General features: G+C 38.0%; 2 protein-coding genes across 2 annotated transcripts; both read right to left on the bottom strand.

The window, feature by feature from the left end:
• Positions 1-11,025: 11,025 nt before the first annotated feature.
• Positions 11,026-11,688, bottom strand: LOC137809198 (uncharacterized). Its single transcript, XM_068610336.2, has one exon. The coding sequence runs from the start codon at positions 11,545-11,547 to the stop codon at positions 11,092-11,094; it is 456 nt and encodes a 151-aa protein (XP_068466437.2). The 5' UTR covers positions 11,548-11,688; the 3' UTR covers positions 11,026-11,091.
• A 1,102-nt stretch (positions 11,689-12,790) lies between these two features.
• On the bottom strand, positions 12,791-21,210 carry NRPB1 (RNA polymerase II large subunit). Its single transcript, XM_068612425.2, has 15 exons — positions 20,898-21,210; positions 20,501-20,764; positions 19,958-20,257; positions 19,704-19,862; positions 19,392-19,553; positions 19,061-19,281; positions 18,834-18,975; positions 18,415-18,750; positions 18,022-18,308; positions 17,388-17,646; positions 14,239-17,300; positions 13,997-14,068; positions 13,793-13,846; positions 13,589-13,692; positions 12,791-13,090 (listed from the first exon to the last, which is right to left on the bottom strand). Exons 1-14 carry the CDS (start codon positions 20,979-20,981, stop codon positions 13,590-13,592), a joined length of 5,505 nt encoding a protein of 1,834 aa, XP_068468526.2. The 5' UTR covers positions 20,982-21,210; the 3' UTR covers positions 12,791-13,090; position 13,589.
• Between the last annotated feature and the right edge of the window lie 1,518 nt (positions 21,211-22,728).

The raw sequence follows: 22,728 nt of genomic DNA on the forward strand, positions 1-22,728 counted from the left end.
AAGTATCCACGTGCCATGCATGCAACTTCTCTGGAAACCTTAATTCTATTGGGCCCTTATACCTCATAGGATTACCCATGATGCTGCGCCTTCATGCGTCATACATTCCACATGCATGGATTCCCCATGCCTCAGGCTTTACCCTGACGGCCAATGTCCGATCTTCTCCCTCTGTTGGAGAGGTCCAATATCGATCTCCGACATCAGGCTTGGGGTATCAATCTCAAAGACTGACCAACTTCCGGATATGCGTATGGGTCCCACTTTGCGTGGCCCCCTTCTATTGCCAAGTACCGGAGCGCGATGTCTGAGGTCAGCCTGTGAGTCAATAACCGAGGACTGGTCGGGATAAGAACATAAAATCGATTTAGTTCCGGGAGCTAGTCTACCCAATAGAACAACTTATAGAACTAATCCTGAGGAAACTAAGGAGATAGAATCACAAGTACAAAATTTGTTGGAGAAGGGTTGGGTTCAAAAGAGCTTAAGCCCATGTGTTGTACCTGTCTTGTTGGTGCCAAAAAAAGATGGCAAGTGGAGAATATGTTGTGATTGTAGAGCCATTAACAACATCACCATCAAGTATAGGCATCCAATTCTAAGACTAGATGACATCTTGATGAATTGCATGGGTCCATCATATTTTCTAAAATTGATCTTAAAAGTGGATATCACCAAATTCGAATTAAAGAGGGTGATGAGTGGAAAACCGCTTTTAAAACGAAATTTGGACTATATGAATGGTTAGTGATGCCTTTTGGTCTCACTAATGCACCTAGCACTTTCATGAGGCTCATGAATCATGTCTTAAGGGATTGTATAGGTAAATACGTAGTAGTTTATTTTGATGATATCTTAGTCTATAGTAAAAGCCTAGAAGACCACCTAAGACACCTTAGGGAAGTTCTCTTAGTGCTTAAAGTTAATAGTTTGTTTGCTAATAGTGATAAATGTACCTTTTGTGTTGATAGTGTAGTGTTTTTGGGTTTTATAGTTAACAAAAATGGGGTACATGTTGACCCCGAAAAAATCAAAGCCATCCAAGAATGGCCAACACTACAAAATGTAGGAGATGTTAGGAGTTTTCATGGTCTAGCAAGCTTTTATAGAAGATTTATGCCTAACTTCTCAAGTCTAGCTTCACCACTCAATGAGTTAGTGAAGAAGGACGCTCCATTTTGTTGGACCGAGAAGCAAGATCAAGCCTTCAAGAGGCTAAAAGCTCAACTCACCACTCATTCTAGCTTTACCAAATTTTGCAAAAACTTTTGAGCTAGAGTGTGATGCATCGGGAGTGGGCATAGGTGTTGTATTGTTGCAAGGTGGACATCCAATTGCTTACTTTAGTGAAAAACTTCATTGAGCCACCCTCAACTATCCCACCTATGATAAAGAGCTATACACACTTATGAGGGCCTTAAAGACTTGGGAGTAGTATCTAGTTTTTAAAGAATTTGTCATTCATAGTGATCATGAGTCTTTAAAATATTTGAAAAGGTCAACTTAAGTTGAACAAACACCATGCAAAATGGATGGAATTCCTTGAACAATTTCCTTATGTTATCAAATACAAGAAGGGTAGTCCAAACATTGTGGTTGATGCTCTCTCAAAGAGACATGCCCTCTTTTCGAAATTGGGAGCCCAAATTCTTGGATTTGACAACATAATTGAACTTTACAAAGAAGATCATGATTTTGCATCCATCTTTGCTAAGTGTGAACATAAAGCACAAGGAGGATTTTATGTGTTTGAGGGGTATCTTTTTAAAGAAGGAAAACTTTGTATACCCCAAGGAACCCATAGAAAACTCCTTGTAAAAAAATCTCATGAAGGAGGTCTCATGGGCCATTTTGGAGTTGATAAAGCTCTTGAGCTTTTAAAAGGAAAATTCTTTTGGCCACACATGAGAAGAGACGTCCAAAGAAATTGTTTTAGATGCATATCATGTTTAAAAGCTAAGTCTAAAACAATGCTTCATGGACTTTATACTCCTCTACCTTTTGCAAGTGCTCCATGGGAAGACATTAGCATGAATTTTATTCTAGGACTTCCTAGGACCACAAGAGGTTTTGATTCCATTTTTGTGGTAGTGGATCGTTTTAGTAAAATGGCACATTTTATTCCATGCCACAAGGTGGATGATGCTCAAAATGTTTCTAAACTCTTCTTTAGAGAAGTGGTAAGACTTCATGGGTTACCTAGAAGCATAGTTTTGGATAGAGATCCAAAGTTTATAAGTCATCCTCAAACGGATGGTCAAACGAAGGTAGTCAATAGATCTCTTCTACTATGCTTAGGGCGGTCATGAAGGGTAGCCATAGATCTTGGGATGAGTACCTTCCCCATATTGAGTTTGCTTACAATAGGGTAGTTCATAAGACTACTAATATTTCTCCATTTGAAGTTGTATTTGGGTTTAATCCTCTTACTCATTTAGATTTGTTGCCACTTCCTAATCCACACACATTTGTGCATAAGGAAGGAGCTACAAAAGCTGAATTTTGTTAAGAAAATGCATGAAAGGGTTAATGCACAAATACAACAACAAATAGAAAAATATATGAAACATAGCAATTAGGGGAAAAGAGAAGTCATTTTTTAGAAAGGAGACCTAGTTTGGCTTCATCTTAGAAAATATAGATTTCCAACTAAGAGAAAGTCCAAACTTAGTCCCCGAGGTGATGGACCTATTCAAATCCTCAAGAGAATAAATAACAATGCTTATAAACTTGATTTACTGCGGAGTATGGAGTACATGATACATTTAATGTCATTGGTTTAACTCCTTTTGTAGGTACTAATGAAGAATATGAAGAAGAAGCATTGGATTTGAGGACAAATCCTTTTCAAAAGGGAGGGGATGATGGAAAAGACCCAAGCACAAGCCCAAATGCAAGCCCACCAAAGAGTATATTTGGGCCAACCACTAAGGTTATGGCCAAGAAGATCCAAGAAGACTGGAATGTTGCTACTGGCGGCAAAGAAACATTCTTATACATGTTTAAGATGCCATAAACTCTAGTGTAGAGTAGACTTTAATTTCTTGTCAAAATTAGCATATGAACTTTATTTGTAATTTTCTTAGAATTAATTTTGGTACCTAAAACACCAACCTAGGTAAACTTAGAGTTTCCAAAAACCTCTAAATTTACCAAGGCCGATCTAGAAAGCCCTTAGAGGGGGTGAGCATACAAACTAGACACACCCCTCCCCATGTGCTCATTTACGCGCTACTTTTGGGAGGGAATTCCTTTGAATTTCCCTCCACTTTCTTTTGAATTTCCAGCCCTCTAAACACTATAAATAGGAGGGCTTGGCTCATGTAATAGCAAGATTAATCATATGAGTGAATTGCTGCCAAATTTGTGCCAATTACACTCTAGTCTCCTACTCCCCATAGGATAGACGTTTGATCTTCATTCTTCACCCTCCAAGTGATTAGGCCTCACCTATCACTCACCATACATCTCATGCACCTTCAAGGACACCACACCTCTTAAGAGATCCTTGCACACCTCTTTCATATGCTTCCGCCACCATCATTCAAGTTTCGTCACACATGAAGGTACTTCTTCCATTAGTATAAGTCATGGTCGATCATGGTGTATCGGGCGCATTGCAGTCTGATTGCTTTCTCATCGCCCAGCTTGCAGGTTCCATGCTCCACATATTGGACGATTGGACTCATCCAGGTATCGGTTTCAATGATAGTCATGCATTCGGCCTCTCCCTCGCTTGGTTGCTTTAGATGGACCTACACGACCGAACGGTGATGCCTTTGGCTTTTGGTGGATGCGAGGCGAGACAGGGTGGCTGCCCGGTCGTTGTCTTGTTGGGGTATGTGTTCGATAGTGACCTTATCGAACTTGGCTATTGAGTTAGCGACCGTGTGATAGTATCATTGGAGTAAGGGCTCTTCACCTTTGATATGGCCGACCACCAACTAGGAGTCACTCTTGCACACAACGTCGCGTGTAGCGAGATCATGGATGAGGTTGAGGCTGACCAGGATGGCTTCGTATTCGACCTGATTATTTGTTGCCTTAAAGGCGAATTGTAGCGTCTGTTCGATCATCTGGTTGCCCGATCCTTCCAAGACGATTCCTGCTTTGCAGGAGGTTTTATTGGATTATTTGTTGACATATAGCATCCACTCGGTCGAGACATCATCTTGCGGTGTTAGCTCTACCGAGAAGTTCGCCAAGCATTGGGATTTGATGACACCTCTCGACTCGTACTTGATGTCGAATTCTGACAATTCGACCGACCACCCTATCATCCGCCCTACAAGATCGGGTTTAAACAATATTTTATATATGGGGTAGTTGGTTTTTACCGTTATGGCGTGATTTTGGAAGTATGGTCGCATCGTCCTCGCGGTCAGTACTAAGGCCAGTGCTACCTTTTCTATCATCTGGTACCTTGTCTTGACCGCATGGAGCGTGCAACTGACCAAGTACACTGGGCGTTCTTCTTTGCCGATATCCTGTACCAAGACGGCATCGACCGCCTCTTCTGAGACCGCCAGGTATACTATGATTGGTAGGTCCTACCTGAGCTTCTAAATGACGACCGATGATAACATGAATTCTTTGAGTTGGTTGAAAATGCCTTTACATGTCTCATTTCCGCTGAATTTTGCAGCCTTTCGAAGCATTTGTGCCATGGGTCTGATTCGTTCGGCTAACCGAGGGATGAACCTAAACAATGTTGTCAACCGACTAAGCAGTTGTTGCACCTCCTTCATATTTTTTGGGCTTCTCATCTCGGTGATGACTTTGTATTTGTCGAGGTTGGCCTCAATTCCCCTGTGGGTCAGCATGAAACCAAGGAATTTGCCCTCCTCAACCCCGAACGCACACTTCTCGGGGTTGAGGCGCATGTTGGTCTTCTCGAGGGCATCAAAGACTTCTTGCAGGTCTATGATGTGTTGGCCGCACGAGTCAGATTTGACCACAATGTCGTCCACGTAGACTTCTACACTCCGACCGATCATCCCCTTGAAGATTTTATCCATCAACCGCTGGTAGGTTGCCCCCGCATTCTTCGGGCCGAATGACATTACCTCGTAGAAGTAGTTTGTCCCGTCGGTCATGAAGGTCGTTTTCTCCTTATTCTTGGGATGCATGCTTATCTGGTTGTAGCCAGAGTAAGCACCCAAGAAGCTTAATATTTTGTGCCCGACCGCCCCATCGACGAGTCGATCAATGTTGGGCAGGGGGTAGGAATCCTTCGAGCATGCCTTGTTTAAGTCCTTGTAGTCCACGCACATTCGTCATTTGCCGTTGGACTTGGTGACCATTACCACTTTGACCAACCAAGTTGTATACCGGGCCTACCGAATGAACCCGGCCTTCAGGAGCTTATCGGCCTTTGTCCTGGTCGCGAGCCTTTTCTCTTCACCATGATTCATTTTCTTCTGTGTGACTGGGCGCGCCTCATTGTAGACCGAGAGTCTATGGGTTATGACCTCAGGGTTAACCCCTGGCACTTCAGTGGCTTGTCTCATTATAGATCGATCTCTGGCGGGTTGAGGTCGATCATGGCGACTGCGTGTTCGGTCAGTCGCACATGCCTTCGAGGAGATCTACCTCGTTCAGTCATCTTTCGCCTAGGCGAGTGACTATCAACGACCTTCTGCCGAGTGGGCTCCACTCGCAGGCTCTCTGCGTAGCATTCTCGTGCTATCTTTTGATCCACATGGATGGTTAAGATATCACCTGATAGAGAGGGGAATTTCATTGCGAGGTGTGGGGTAGAAACGATCGCCCCCAGCTTGTTGAGAGACGACCGTCCGAGCAGGATGTTATACGAGGTATTGGTGTCAATGACCAAATATTTGATCTTCAAAGTCTTGCTAGCTTTATCGAGGCCGAAGGTGGTGTACAACTTGATGTACCTCTTCGTACCTACACACTCCCCCGAGAAGCCGACCACATGGTCGTCATAGGGCGTCATCTCTCATTGAAATCCTCATCGCTTTGAAAGTTTTCCAGTAAAGGATGTCGACTGAGCTTCCCTGATCCACTAGGGTCTTCATGATGGTGAAATTGTCTACGTCGACCAATATCACCATCAGATCGTCTTGGGAGGGGTCTACCCCTTTGAAGTCATCATTTGTAAACGTGATAAGTGGCATCCTCGGGCGGATGGCCATAGAGTTGACCTGGTGGACCGCCCAAAGATGTTTCTTCTTGACGCTATTGGAACTGCCTCCCCCTGCAAACCCACCGGCAATGGTGTTTATGACCTCGCGGCCCCTTCTTCGGTCATCCTTTGGAGGGTCGTCCCTCTGTGTGCGGCGTTCTTGTCGTCAATCGTTTTCTCTTGCCCTTGGAGGCGTATGGTCTTGCTTTAATGTCTTTTCGCGTCTTAGGGAACGCCTTGTGGCACGTTCACCCTGTACGAAGCGGCACAAATGCCCGACCTGTATCAGTTCTTCAATCTTGTCCTTCAAGGTCTGGCATTCCTCAGTCAAATGACTGGTGTTCTGGTGATATTGACATTTCTTGCTACGGTCGGCATTGTCGGGACTTAGAGCCCTCCTGGAGGTGGCAGCAGCTCCGCGCTAAGAGCTTCTTGTAAGATTTTCCCTCGATCGACGTTGAGGGGTGTGTACTAGGAAAACCGGGGGCCACAGTTATCCCGCTTGGTGTCTCCTCGTCCAGACCCAGGCTTTCCCTGCCTTTCCTTGTCATCCTTCTTCTCACCGCTTGTCTCTGCTCGAGCTTGGTTTATGAACTCACGCAACTCCTCCAGTTGCATGAACTTGGCAACTCAGCGCCTCAACTCGTCCAAGCTTGCAACGGGCTGCATATATAAGCTATCTGTGAAGGGACCCGATCAGAGGGTTGTGAGCATGTGGTGCATCGCCACATCAGGACTCAGATTTCTGATGCTCGTGGCGACCTTCCCAAACCGGTCGATGAACTTCCTCAACGACTCCCCTTTCTCTTGGCGGATGTTGATCAGGGCAATGGACGTTAGGTGATGAGGTCGACTGGTAGCGAACTGGACGTCGAACTTGGCTACCAACGTCTCAACACTGTCAATGGAGTTGGGAAGGAGCTTCGTGAACCAGCTCAAAGCGCCTCCCTTTAGAGAGGTGAGGAAGACCCGACATAGGACCACATCATCCGTGGAGTACAAACTCATGTGAGTTGTGTACGCGTCCATGTGTTCATCAGGGTCGGTCGTCTCATCATAGCAACCCCTGTTGAACCCCTTCCACTTATCCGGCAAAGGGGCCCCCATGACGAAGTCAGTAAAAGGATGACGACGATCGGTCATAGCAGTGCCAGTCGTATTCAACGATTTATTGGGGTGAGACTCACCATCCATCTCCAAGGTGAGATTCTTGTTCTTCAGCTCTCTCTCGGTCTAAGGACTGGTAGCGGTGGCGAAGGACCTCCCGATCTGGTTGGTTGGACCTAGGGAGGGTCCTCCCTCTACCAACTTCTTCATCTCTTGGTTCTCCTTTCAGAGGTTCTTGATTTCCTCTCCATTCTTCTTGGTGGTTTCTTCATGTGCCTTCCTCATCTCAATCAGTTCTTTCTGAAGAGTCATGAGCATCGTCGCCTGATCCGCCTCTAACATCCTTTCACTCGCCATGCTACAGGTTGATACCATTTACTGTTGCTTACTCACGCTATCCTCTCGGCCCCACGGTGGGCGCCAATTGTTCTCAAACGGATGTTGGGATCTAGAGAACGATTGCTCTTCCGCTCCCTTCAGTCGGTCGCTACCACTGCTAACTTCCTACTTCACCTTCCTCCTCTCGGTCGTCTGGTTTCACAGGCTGGGATGGTACCTACATAAGGCACTCCAACGCTCAAGTCAGTTAGGGTGTCGACACTAGGATGTCAGAGTACTGTAGATAATGATGTACCTAGTCCTTGGAATTCGTGCTATTTATATTACCTTAATGGGCTTTGTTGGTGGACCAGATTACGAGGTTGGTTCCTGTTTAAGATTGTGTTAGACATCCCTTAATTATATATTAACCTTACTAACTAGGTCAACCCATGGCTCGTCGTCATGAATCGGTCGGTTACATGTCGTCGCGTGACCTTTTTATTGTGGTTGAATGGTTGAATGATGAAGTTCCTGACTGGCTCGTTATAGTTGACTCGGTCGTTCCAATATATTGTCATATTTTAATAAAAAAAATTGATTGTCTTACTCATACGAATAATATTTAATTTTTTAAATTAAATATAACGATGACATATATTTAATATCTAAAATTTTAAATAAAATATAAAAAAATGATATATATATATATACTTTCATAATACTTTTGTTTTAATTATTAAAATAATTTTAGTTTATCACTTAACCTAATAAATTTATTTTTACTATTTTTTCATTATTTATTTCATTTTATTTGAAGATTTTTTTTTTCTTATACAACTTTTCATTATCTCTAGTTGATTAATTCAATATCTAGTAAGTTTACTTTCATCTTCAATATATTTTTCCTTTAATACAATCTCAATCATACATTTTTATTTGTGTTTATTTTAAGAAATATAAATATCAATTTTATTAAATTAAATTGTGTTACATTTTTTTTATATTTTTATATTTAAAATATTAAATCTTTAATTTTTTATATAATTAAAAAAACTTATTTTCTCATATTTTTTTATTTAAAAAAAAGTTTTCATTACACAATTTTTCATTCTCTCAATGATATTGGGTTCAACTTATTTAACACCAAATTTATTTAAATACCCAATATACTCTATTTTAATGTTTATGTAATTATAATTTATTTATTGATTTATTGAGTTTTGATACGAAAGAAAATAAATAATAAGAGACGTCTTCTTTTACAATAAAATCTTGATAATATACTATTTTCCGGTATCTTTTAGTTTTAATAGAAAATATTAAATTAATATATATTAATATATATATATATATATATATATATATATATATATATTATATGAGACATTGCATCTATGGATACGATATATACCAGGAAATGAGATGCAAATTTTCATATCCAACAGAAATAAAAACAGAAATATAAATAAGTTAAAAAATACTAAAAACACTATAACCACATACACTAACTATTGTGTACACAAATTCTTATATTTTTACTCTTTAAATAACTAATTACAATAAAAAGAAATACCTACAATAAAATTAAAAAAAAATTATTCATTTTATGATTACTTTCAGTAAAAATATTTTTATAATTTAATAATATATTTTTATTTGAATAGTTATTATATAATCTATACCTATGTATAAAGGGGATTCCCATTATAATTATTTTTTGGGTGTTTTTCGATTCTATCCTTATTTAATATATCTCATTTTATTAATACAATGAAGTATTTTGTCATTTTATATTAATTACATAAAAATAAAATTATTTTTAATTTTTTAAATTAATATTAATGTACAATTTTTATATGACTTCTCCATAAATTAAAAAGGGGGTTGCGACCTTGGATAGGGAACTATGCGAGTGACCTACATAATCTTATTGTAGAAATTTTCAGGATCAATAAGTAGACCAATTCCCTTAGTTCTTTATTTTAAGACAATAACAGGAAAAAAGAGAAAGCATATTTTCACACCAAATTTCACATAGAACATAAAATAACATTCACTTTCAATCACTCTACACTTCTTTTTTTGTTTTTCAATTTCGACTAAGCCAAAATTATTTCTGTATGTATGTTACATTTATATCATTGGGAAAATTGAGTAAAAGAAAAAAAGGTAGATACAAAGGTGCAACCGCACCAGTGTTTCCACTAGTAATAATAATAATAATATTTTTTTTAAAAAAAAAAGTGTATAATATTTAGATTATTTATTTCATAAAATAAATATTTGAATAATAACTTCTTTCTAGAGTTATATATATATATATATATATATATATATATAATTTATACCTATATATAAAGGAATTTTCCATTATAACCGTTTTTTGTTACATAATTTTTTTTCGATTTTATCCTTATTTAATATATCTCATTAGTGAAGTATTTTATCATTTCATATGAATTACCTAAAAAAATAAAATCATATTTTTAAAATTAATATTAATGTACAATTTTTATATGATTCTCATTCTTCCCTTAATTCCTTATTTTAAGGCAACAATCGGAAGAAAGTGAGAGCATACTTTCACACATTTCCACACCAAATCTCACATATCAAATAAAATAATCTTCATTTTGCACTCCATTTTTTTTTTTTTGTTTTTCAATTTTAACTTATCCAGAATGGTTTCTGTATGTATGTTAAATTTTTATTATCGTAAGAGTTGAGTAAAAAAGGAAAATGTGAACAGTGGTTGCGTCTGTGTTTTTGCTAGTTATAATAATAATAATAATTTACCTTTTTAATATATATAAGTTATCCCTTAATAAATAAAATGTAGATGTTTAAGTCAATACAATTTATTACCTTATAGTATATTTTATTTTATATCCAAATTAAAACATTTTATATCTAATTTTATCATTGTATAAAATTATTCATCCAAGTTGATAAAAAAAAATATTTCAAATTATGATGAGTCGTGATATAACTAAAGGATGACCCAAGGAGAATTGAAAAAAAATAAAAAATAGTTATACTTCATTCAAGATGAAAGCTACCTGTAAGTTATAACAATTATCCTTCTTCTTCAAATAAGGATTACGGCTAGCACAATTTTTCAAATCATTTTGTTCTTCATTAGAATCTAATGAATATAAAGTGTTATAAAAGATTCTATTCGGTTTTAAAATTTTCGGTTAAATTTAATTTTTATCAGCGTTAGGTTAGTTTTGTTCTTTAGAGTTTTTGGTATGAAGCCCATTGACGATATATATCTTTTAAACTTTTTATTTGATTTTTTTTTTCCACCGAAATGCTCCGACCTTCATACATAAGAGAATCTAAACTTGATTTATAGACTAAATTATTTTTGTTCCAATTTTAAAATTTAAACATTAGACTAAAAGTAAAGTAACATATGAAGAGATTAAGATGAAGGGAAAAGTGAGTGATAAAGAGAAGAACATTGAACATTTATTATGATTTATGGTGAAGAGTAAATGAAAGTGAGAAGTTCACCTTTCTGCAATTGTAACATCAAAATCATAGAAGGATCCTCTCCCACTGCTAAACTTCTTCATTGCATTCAACGACGGAGCTTCCACCGTCTTCTCTTCCAAAACCTTATGCACAATTTTCTTCCACTCACCAACAGAGTCAATGATTTTTGTTGGATCCTTCTGGGCATGGGACTGGGCCTGGGCCTTCTTCTGTTTCCGGGCCTTCCTCTTCTTTTTCCCCTGAACTTGGCCCATGCAGGAGACTTTAGGAGAAGTGGGCTCTCTGGCGCTAAAGCTCTCGCCTCTGCGCTTCCTGCGGACTTCCCTGGGAATTAATGAAACCATTCTTGCAGGTGATCGACAAGGACTAGGAGTTGGGTTCTGAAACGCTACTACTAAAGTTGCAGGTTGTTTTCTCAGAAACTTTACCAAATTGCTTCTCATTTGAGACAGTTTCTCCATCATGATCATATGCTACACACACACATACAGAGAGGACGTGTGTAAGGGGGGATTACGGTTATAATAGGGGCGATTAGAAAAGTATTTTGGTTGACATTGATATGGTGCGTGGTGTGGTTTGGGTTGCTTTTGGTGTGGGAGAAAAGTTTTGTTGCGATATGCTTAAGTTGCCGGCACATTATAAAATTATATGAAGATTGGATTTGGTCGTGGTTTCTTAGATTGGTGCGTCATTCTGACACTGACGATTGAGTATCATTATTTGTTGCTTCTGTTCTTGCTTTCTTGTCTTTTCAGAAGTCTGTATAGTTCGGTTCTGATGTAAGAATACATGTGTTGGAGTAAGCTCAGAACTAATTTTAGTTACTGATGAAAGTCATATCAATTACTAATCCTCTCTATCTGAAAGTCACAGCATTTTACACACCATCATGTTACAATGTAAGGTAATCCGTTTAAAGAGAATGCGCAAGACTAGTATCTATGGAAATATGTAATTGGACCAAATATTTTAAGATCGTCACAATGAAATATAAGAGTAAACAGTAGAGTAAGGAGAAAGTTAAGAGTTAGGTTTGACGCTATGCCGCAATTAACTATTCCTTAGCCGGTTTTCGACTCTTTAATGATGAATAAATTAAGTTTCAACGAATTAAACATATAAAGCAAGTTTCAAAGATTCCATTATTCAAGGAGGATAAATGAAAACAACAAATCGTTGAATAAGAATATTATGTTATCTGGAGAATATGACAAACGTGTACCTCTTCTGCAAGCAGCTTCCTGATGCAGAATCAATGTTTTCCAACTCTTTTTTTATAACCATGCACTAAATTTAATGAGGTTTATTCCAGATTACTAAGAAAATTAATTGGATGAATTCCTTTGATATTAAGTTTAACAAAACAATTAAAAAAATATCTTGTAGATTGTAGTTCTAGTTTTTTTTTTATAAAATTATTAAAATGTTCAATTTACATAATGAGAAAACATTTTCATAGCAAGAAAAAGATTTTAAAAATATAAGATAAGACGGAGATATATTCGTATTTTCAATACAAAAATTTATAAAATTATACTATAACCTTAAAATAACCTACAGTCATACCCGAATCCAAACACAAATGAAATAACCTTAATAGAAGCATGGCATATCTAAATTTTTTTTAAGATAAACCAAAATGTATCATTATTTTAAAAAAGTAGATCTGAATATCCTTTGTTTCAACATTCGTTCCGATATACCATACACTTTTTACAAATAAATATTTTACAGCTTCTATATCATCCTCAACTTTTCGTGCACGTGTTGAATAAATGCATATAGAGGATGAACAATCACAGTTCACAACCCATTCCTCAAAGAATGTTCAAAACTATTAAAGCAGAATTTGAATTCATAGTTCGACACTTCGATGCACTGTTCCAAAGTTATTGTCAACAGCGACTCATGGTATAGAGGATTAACACAATGCAAACAAATAGACCTCGAACATCTCAATGTCTGATCCCTGCAGAACTCAAGTCCTCCTCTGTCCAGCCTCAAGTTGTCCTGAACATTTTACCGGACATAGGTATTTTTTCAGCAAGGCTTCGATTCAAACTTCGAAGAGAATATGTTTTCACATATGCACAACACTTCGATGAAAAATGTCAAATACATATCGCTTCTTTACAGCATCCCTAGTTATCTATATAGTCTAAAATCTAGTTATCTATATAGTCTAAAATCTAAATCATCTTTCCCCACTCCAAAATTAACAACAATTGTTTCCTTTAGTTAGGGGATTTCTAGAAATATGATTATTAAAAACCTTTTGTTCACCTTTCCAATTGACGGACATCAATTGCAAATCTTCCTGACTCTTTGCCAAATCCCGTTTTCAATATTTTGAACCAAAAGAACAGGAAATTGAAAAAACAAGAATTTTTACAGTTCACGCCTCTAGTTGAAGAATTTCTGGACTATTTATATTGTAGATTCTCCATCCAATAAGATAAAAAAAATTTAAGCCAATATGTCTCGGCTTCAGCAAAGCTGTTAGTTTACCTCAGCGAGTGGCTCTATCATCCTTGTCACTAGTTTGCGGAGTGTACTGGCTGGTTGACGATGGTGAGTAACCAGGTTGACTTGGTGAGTAACCCGTACTGGGACTGCAAATGATCAAACGGAAAAATAAAAAAAGCAGACCGTGCTCAGGAATATGGCTTACGTACAATTTAGTTAAAGAATTATCTGTGTACATATGCATACCTAAATGGGGGTGAACTTGGGCTATAGTCTGGGCTCACACCAGAATTATATGGGCTAGAAAAAAGAAAGAATGAGCAAGTCACATAAATAGGCCTCTAAAGTCCAATGATATAAACAAAATCTCGAATGCTGCCACTGTTCCTATCACGGACAAGAGATAAACTGTTTAAACGCTTTACAGGACAATAAATGAACTTAACTTACCTGCTGGGACTGTATGTTGGGCTTGTTGGAGAATAAGATGGAGATGTCGGAGAATATGAAGGGGACGTGGGGCTGGAAAATGAAACATTAGACATATGCTTGGAGTAAAAAATTAACAAAAACTAAATGTGCAGCCAAACTCAAGTTTTTGACTAAAAACACAGGGGGACTCTGTTTGAACTTTTAAGGTTCTGTATTCAATATAAAAAATAAATATTTAAGAAGTTCAGAGGATTACTCACCTGTAGTTTGGGGATGTGGGACTATATGGACTTGATGGAGACAATCTTGGACTGCTTGGAGAATATGCTAACGAAGGACTATACTTTGCTGACTGTAGATTGTAACTTGGGGAAGTAGGACTATACGTTGGGGATGTTGGGCTATATGAGGGTGACGTAGGGCTGTATCCAGGTGACGTGGGGCTGTAGGCAGGGGATGTAGGGCTATATGATGGGGAGGTCGGGCTGTAAGAGGGTGATGTGGGGCTGTAGGAAGGTGAAGTAGGACTATATGAAGGTGATGTAGGACTGTAGGAAGGTGAAGTCGGACTATAAGCAGGTGAAGTGGGGCTATAGGCAGGTGAAGTGGGGCTGTATGCAGGTGAAGTGGGGCTGTAGCTGGGAGATGTGGGGCTATAACTGGGTGATGTGGGGCTGTAGCTGGGTGACGTGGGGCTATAGCTGGGTGATGTGGGAGAGTAGGATGGACTGGTAGGCGAATAAGCCGGACTTGTAGGACTATATCCTGGAGAACTAGGGCTATATGTCGGAGAGGTCGGACTGTAACCTGGTGATGTAGGGCTGTAGCCCGGAGATGTGGGACTGTACCCAGGTGATGTGGGGCTGTACCCAGGCGATGATGGACTATAGCCTGGGGATGATGGACTGTACCCAGGAGATGAGGTGGGAGAAAATGCCATCCCACCAACATAAGGTGAAAATTGGGCATCCGATGTGGGAGACAGACGCAAATTTGGACTCAACAAATAACTAGGAGACATCAAGCCTTCATGATATGGAGTTCCAGATATTGGGGAGCGAGCAGGAGTCATGCCAAAATCAAGACCATCCATATAACTAGGCAGTTGGAGCTCAATGGCATTCTTCAGCATCTCATCATTAAGATACAATGCGCATTCACCTGTGCCGATGGGGGCAAGCTGACCTAACATAATGTTTTCAGTGACACCCCTTAAGTGATCAGTCTCAGCATATACTGCAGCATCAAGCAGAATATCAACTGTCTCTTCAAATGAGCATCTCATCATTGGCCCAGTATCATTTCGGTTGATACCATGACGTGTAATGGCCATCAAATGCCCCCGATAAGTCATGGTATCACAAAGAATAGCCAAATGCCTGTAATTGACATAAGAACCATCAAAAGAAATGACAACTCGCAATTCATCCAAAAGAGCTCGCCGAACTGCCTCAATACCAAGAACTTCAATAACTTCAATTAAGTGGTTGCTTGTGGTCCTGGTTGCATCAACATCTTCATGGCACATCACAGCTAGAAGGTTGACACCTTCTGTATCAAGCATCCATTCCTCATTAGGCTTAAAACCTTCACTCTCATCAAACTTCTGAACTTTAGTATTCTTTATAAAAACCTTGTTGATGTCTGGGATACCACGTAAGGTCATTTCAGTCAGCATGTTGCTTTCTATTTTCTTTAAGAAAACATCATCTTCAGCAGATTCGTCCTGAATCTCACCCTTGGGTGCTTCATCATTCATAATACGGATACGAAGTATAAGTTTTTCAGCATTATCATCATTAAATATACAAGTCAAATCATCATCAAATTCAAGGTTAATCTTCTCTGCAATGTCAGCCATACTCAACTTCTTATCCACCATCATTTCGCGATTCAACTCTATGCGAAGCAACCAAGGTGAGATCTTTTCAAGGGCAACTTCTTCATCTGGCATTTCATAGTAGGACTTCACAAAATCAACATCCTCTTCAATTATTGTACTCATCGGTTCCGGATCATACCACACCTCTGTAGCTTGAGTCACACTCCTTAGAGTGGTATATTCTAAAGCACACTGCACACTCTTGGCTCTCTCTTTAGTTTTACCAACATCAGGATTTAAGTACACAGACAAAGAAGGTGTTTTAATTCTTTTTGCCACATTAATGATTTCCCTTAACCTAGGAACACCAAGGGTAACATTCTTTGCACTGACACCAGCATAATGGAAAGTATTGAGAGTCATCTGAGTAGCAGGTTCACCAATTGATTGGGCTGCCACACAACCAATCATTTCTCCAGAGGCTACAAGTGACTGCAAGAACCTTGATTCTATTTCTCCCACTACCCACTCAAATGCCTCACGAGAAAGCCTATATTCCTCCAAGACCCTTTTACTAGCGAAAGTGCTGCGGAGAAGAATGTTAAACAGGAGAGTAGCATTCTTTTGAGCTTCTTGACTCAAAAGATCTTCACCAGGAACAACCCTAAGCCGCTCCTGCAGCTTATCAATGGCTTCCACAATTTCCATTGGATGCATATCAGAAGGCCTTCGGAAATCAACCTTAAATGTCTTCTGAGCATTCCATATAAGCCTCTTCAAGTTAACAGGTAGTGGGAGAGAACTATCACCAGTAGTGGCTATCTCAGTTGCAAGTTGATATCTATCAGCTTCAAGTTTCTGGACCTCAGCTTCAAACACATTTCGAAATTCTCTGATGGTTTTTAAGTCTTCTACCGGCTCTTCAAGCATGTAGGTAGGCTTCCAGTTTTCATCATCAAATTCATACCTAAACACCCTATCAAATTCTGTCTTTTTCATTTTAAGGGAATCTAGCTTCTGTGTTTCAATCCAAACGGCGTCCATACCATCTTCCCCATAAAGAAACTGTATGACGTCTCCCAAAGAATTTCTAACTGTCCCATCATATTTAACCATGATGTCTTCCATAGCCTTCACCAGTCGCCTTTGGATGTACCCAGTTTCAGAGGTCTTCACGGCAGTATCAATAAGACCTTCCCTACCACCCATGGCATGAAAAAAGAATTCTTGAGGTGTCAGTCCACGCAGATATGAGTTTTCCACAAAGCCACGACTTTCAGGCCCATAATCATCTTTTGTGAAGTGAGGCAATGTCCTGTCGATGAACCCATATGGAATTCGTTTACCCTCAACGTTCTGTTGGCCCACACAAGCAGTCATTTGAGATATGTTGATAAAACTTCCTTTGGATCCAGCCGTCACCATTGCTTTCAGATTGTTGCTCTCAGATAAACTTTTCTGAGCACTATTTCCAGCATCATCACGAGCTCTATTTAGAGTCTGAAATTACCAAATATGGAAGTTTGTCATATTTACCCAAAAGAAAATTTTAATATTATAACATAAAAAACAGTCCAAATTAAGTACCTGATTCACTCTGTTTTCAAATGAATCCATCATTGTCCGACCAGGCTCAGCCTCCAACTTTTTCTCTTGAGCATCCCTGATAAGTTGTTTCACTTTCTCCTTAGCTGCTGATATAGTCTGATTTATGGTTTCCATAGTGGAAGCATCAGCAATTGTATCACCAATTCCAATGCTAAAAGCATTTTGCAAAAGCCAGTAGTTTACAAGCCACTGAGTATGACCAAGAAATTTCCGAGCTGCATCAGGGCCAACCTCTTCCCTGTTTCAAGTAGACATTCAGTGATGTAAACATAGAAAAAAAGAACCTATTGAAGCAGTTTCCAGAGCAATAAAGTCACTTAGAGTTGGAGTTTAGATCAATACAAAGAACCTCTCTCCTGAAGCTGTAAAGGTAGATTGATCATTACATAACCCAATTTATCTAGTAAGCAATGTTATCAACAGTGGAAAATGGCTATGGTGGTGAGCCAAAAATCTGCCATATAAATTTTACAGTTGGCGCGGCAGCCTATGGCATCATGTAGACAAATTATACACATGCACACTAATAACAAATGACAAATATATTAAAAAAAAGCATAATTTGAAAACAAATTTAATAATATTTATAAAGTTCTCATGCTAAGCTGCATACCAAATGACGTGGATGAGACTTCCGGTAGATGTTCCAAGTGTCTTTTTGCAAAGTGTTCCAGTAAGTAGTTCACCTTTTTCAATTCTCACCATGGTATCCCCAGGGGTTATGGATCCCCTTTCACTCTCACTGTGCCAACTAGAGTATCTAATTAGATTTATAGGCTTAGGAATGATGAGATTGAAAACTTGTTTCCCTGTCCACAATGGTTCTGGCTTCAATATTGTAGGAGTAGGAACTTTCCCATCAAAATCTTCCCACCACATCAGTGTGTTCATAAAAACATCCTAGTTAAAGAAAAAAGAAAGTTCTGATCAGATTATATATAGAGCCTGTACAACAACCATAAGGCTGAAATAAACTGCAACAGCAGAAAAATTCACTTCGTATAACCTTTGAGATAAAAGTATCTCTCTTGGTGATTTTTCTGCATCCTAAAAGTGTATCTTGGACAATTCCCATCACTGGCCTGTTTGACTGTGGTGACACAATGCATTTAGGCACCATCATCAGCTCCAAAACCTCAGCTCTAGTTTCAAAAGACTGAGGAACATGCATATTCATTTCATCCCCATCAAAATCAGCATTATATGGTGAAGTTACAGACAAGTTAAGCCGGAATGTAGAATATGGCATGATTTTGATTCTATGCCCCATGATGGACATTTTATGAAGACTAGGCTGACGATTGAAGAGAACAAAGTCTCCATCATTCAAATGACGCTCAACCTAAAACCACAACATTAAGAACTATTAGAAGGCAGTAAGAGAAAACCAAAAAGAATAATATCATCACTGTTCAAAAGCAGTACCTTGTAGCCAAGCTCCAAATGGTGATCACTACTTTTCTTTAAATATCTGAGATCAAGCCTTTGCCCATCATCACGAATGATGTACTTGGCACCAGTTTTTCCAGGTGGAGGATGAGGTCCGTACTCAACAAGTTCCTTCAACCTGATTTTTTTAATTTCAAATGTTTTCTGTTAAAAATGGAAGAGAATGCACCAATTTCAACAGGAAATACACATCGAAATACAACCTTTCAATGTTGTATGGAGTCACGGTCTCTGGGTATGTTAGATTCAACGCAATACTCCATGGTACTCCCAATTGATCAATGTTGATTGTTGGATCAGGTGTAATGACTGTTCGAGCAGAAAAATCGACTCTTTTACCCATCAAGTTACCTCTAATCCGTCCTTCTTTTGCCTTGAGCCTGCTACATATTGATTTGATAGGCCTTCCAGATCTTTGAGTAGCCTGCAAAATATATAGTAATTACTCAATACTTTATCAAAAAAATAAAAAATCAATGAAGGTTAAATGAAGTAAATTATATATCCATATTAAATGCTAAATTCATATAATACCCTTGGCAGTCCAGGCAACTCATTATCAAAATATGTTGCTATGTGGAACTGCAATAGCTGAGCAAACTCAGAAATAATATGTGCAGGAGACCCGTTCCTCTCCTGTCTCTTAAGATTCTCATTGTGCCTGATGATCATGGCCAGCTGATGAGTCAAATCATCCTACAAATAAGGTAGACCCAAAAAAGTCAGCATGTAACAGGATTAAAAGTTCTACCCAAATGATATCAGTCCAATTGATCAGAGAAAATTATAATTAAACAAGATACGCTTGAAAAAATTGTAATAACCAAGAACACATAAAACACTTGCCTCACTCCTGGAGGATGTGTCCATCATTACAGAAGGTCTCACAGGTGGAGGAGGAATTGGAAGAACTTGTAAAATCATCCAATCAGGGCGGGCATACTTAGGATTCAAGCCCAGCAACTGACAGTCCTCGTCGCTTATCCTTTTCAGAACACCAAGAACCTTCAACAGATATAACAAGTCACCAACTACATCAAATCCTGTAGCAGTGATCGTAAAAGTGCTCATGCTAAATATCCAGAATTAAGAACATTTACCCTTTCTGCAGAAAGAGTTTGTTTCCTCTCTACAGGTTCAGGAAGCTGTTCTTGGTCATCACTTTTCTTTCTTTGAGCTTTGTACTCTGCAATAATTTTCATCCCTTCAATCGTAATCTTCGGTTGCTGAGCACCACAGCCACCACGACTCTTTTTAACTGGCTCATCAGTATCTTGTCCAGGAATATCAATCTCATCTCCCCCTTCACACTTGCTTTTGTTTTTGCAAGCATCCAGAATCTTTTTCAGCCTGTTCTTGGGATTCCTGATTCTTAAAGCTTGCTTAAATTTGTGATCATTCTGCATAAAAGGCAATCAACTTAAAAAAAACATTTCATTTCACTCTCCTACACTTACAACATAGAAGATTAAACAAGAATAGAGACAACAAATCCCACTCTCCTTCCTTCTACTTAACCGACACAAACTCCAATTGACCACAAATCACAACCAATGGAACTCCGACTCTCCAATTTTCTCATTTCCCCCCGACCTAAATAGCTAATCAAGTCAGCACTATGCAAAGTCCACTTGCAAAAATACCTCGTCAGCTAGAATTTTAGAGCAGTTGAAGCAAACACAACGCATTATAGTCAACACTGTCTTCAAAAACCCAATGTGAAACATTGGCTTGGCAAGCTCCAAGTGACCAAAATGGCCAGGACATTCAGCCATACTCGCCGTGCAAGTCTCACACTTGAGTTTTCTGTCAATAGTTCCAAGTCGAGGGTCACTCAATCCTGCAACCTTGGGCTTCCCTCTCTCCGTCGTCTCACCATGCTCAATTTGCACCACAGACATTTGCCTCTGAAAAACACGCACAAAAACAATCAACAACTTCATAGCACCAAAAAATTGGAAAGAAACACTCGAATCCTTTTTTATTCGAGAAAATTCGACACAGAGTGAAAACATTAGATAGGAGCTTAGGGAAAATTACGATCTCATCGGGACTGAGTATTCCAAACTGAACCATGCGGACTTTGGCGACCTCCGCCGGAGAGAACGGAAATCGAATATCCATGACAGGGGTTAGAGGAAAGGATTTCTGCTCGCCGCAAAGATTAACGCAATAGCTCTCGAGTTAGAGGAGTGGATTTCTGCTATTTGATAGGATTTCTGCAAACCCTAGTCTCTATTTTTCAATCTTAGAAGGAAGTAAGGGATTATGTAATTTTTTTTTTTTTCGTTCGTCTTCTGAAGTAGTTAGGGGTCTCGCAAGCCCTAAAACTTGGAACAAAGTAAGAGAATGTGTTCATTTGTTCATTGGTTTTCTTATATACCAGGGAAACACAAGTCACTATGCGCTTGTCCACTCTTCTTTTACCATCAAAAAATACATATTATTACTATAATGTGATAGATAAAAAAATATTACTAAATATTATAAAAAGTTATAAAAATAAGATTTATCGCTCATGGTAAAACTAATTGTATTTAAGAAGATTAAAAAACAATAATATATATTTAAAATATAAAAGATGTAAGAAAATATGTATAGTAAACAATTTCTTTATTGAATTGATTAGTGGTCGCCCAAGTCCTAAGCTTTATATTTTAATCTTAAGACAAGGTAAACAATCACATACCCAATTAACCATGTGGTCTAATATTTTATGTATTTTTTTAAAAATATTAGTAAAAAAGAAAACTTATCTATTTTAAAAAAAATAATGTTAGTAGTTACATAAAAATTAATTGTTATATTATTAAAATATAATTAATTTGCAATGTATTGTGCTAATAAAGTGTGTCTATTTACTTATGAGTATTTATATTTAATTATTTTTAATTTTAAAATATAATTAAAGATAAAATATAAAATATTATATACCTTATACTCTATTTTTCAGTCTTAAAAGGATAATCTAATGCCACTTGATTTTTTTAGATGATGGAAGTTTTTATCTATGTCACACATTTTTAGCCCAAACCAATAAATGCAGTTTCATGGAAAGTTATACTAGACTCAAAAAGAGAATTAGCACACCTAAAGTTCCAATAAAAGACACAATTTCATTGGACATATTTGGTATGTCTTTTCTTTTCTACATTTAAATCTCAAATTTTTTGAATCACATTGAAGAAACCATGACAGCCATTTTTATTTTTATTTTCATATGGCTTAACCAATTACTTCACTAGCCACAACTCAGGTCCAAGTTGTTGGTAATCCTTTGACCAAAAGCTAATTACTAGTGTATTCATTTAAAAATTTAAATTTCTTATGAGATTTTTTTTTCTTCATAAAGACAGACATATATGCAATGTGTTTAGTCAAAGTTTTATAACATGGAATTTAATTATTGCAATCCATGTTTGTAGCCAAACACATTAGATGTGGTTCTTTGAGAACATAGCACATAGAGAAAAATCACCCTTGCCTAGAGTTTCCAAATAAGACAGATTATAGTATCCCTAGGAGTTGTTTATAAATAAAAACTTTATTTCAATATAAATCTCACACATGTTGCTTAAGATTGAAACCAGATATTAGATATGTTTGGTGTCATTTTTCTTTTCTGTCTCATGAGAATGTTCCTATCTTCCTATAATTTAAATACATTTTTTTAATATAGTGCAATATTGTACTTGTCCTAAAATTTCCATATGCTGGAAGAGGTGCAAAACTTGTCAGCAACCAATTTTCTTTGTTGGTCAAAAGTTGTGTTGTTTATGGGCTTCATCTGTTGTTTAGATACATGTTTAGCTCATCTTTGAGGCTGCTTAAACAACTTGATTAGCTCTATGTTCTGAATCTTTGTCCAGAT

The sequence above is a fragment of the Phaseolus vulgaris genome, chromosome 2 (genome assembly GCF_051622355.1).
Source record: "Phaseolus vulgaris cultivar YP4 chromosome 2, ASM5162235v1, whole genome shotgun sequence".
In the NCBI taxonomy this organism is placed as follows: Eukaryota; Viridiplantae; Streptophyta; class Magnoliopsida; order Fabales; family Fabaceae; genus Phaseolus; species Phaseolus vulgaris.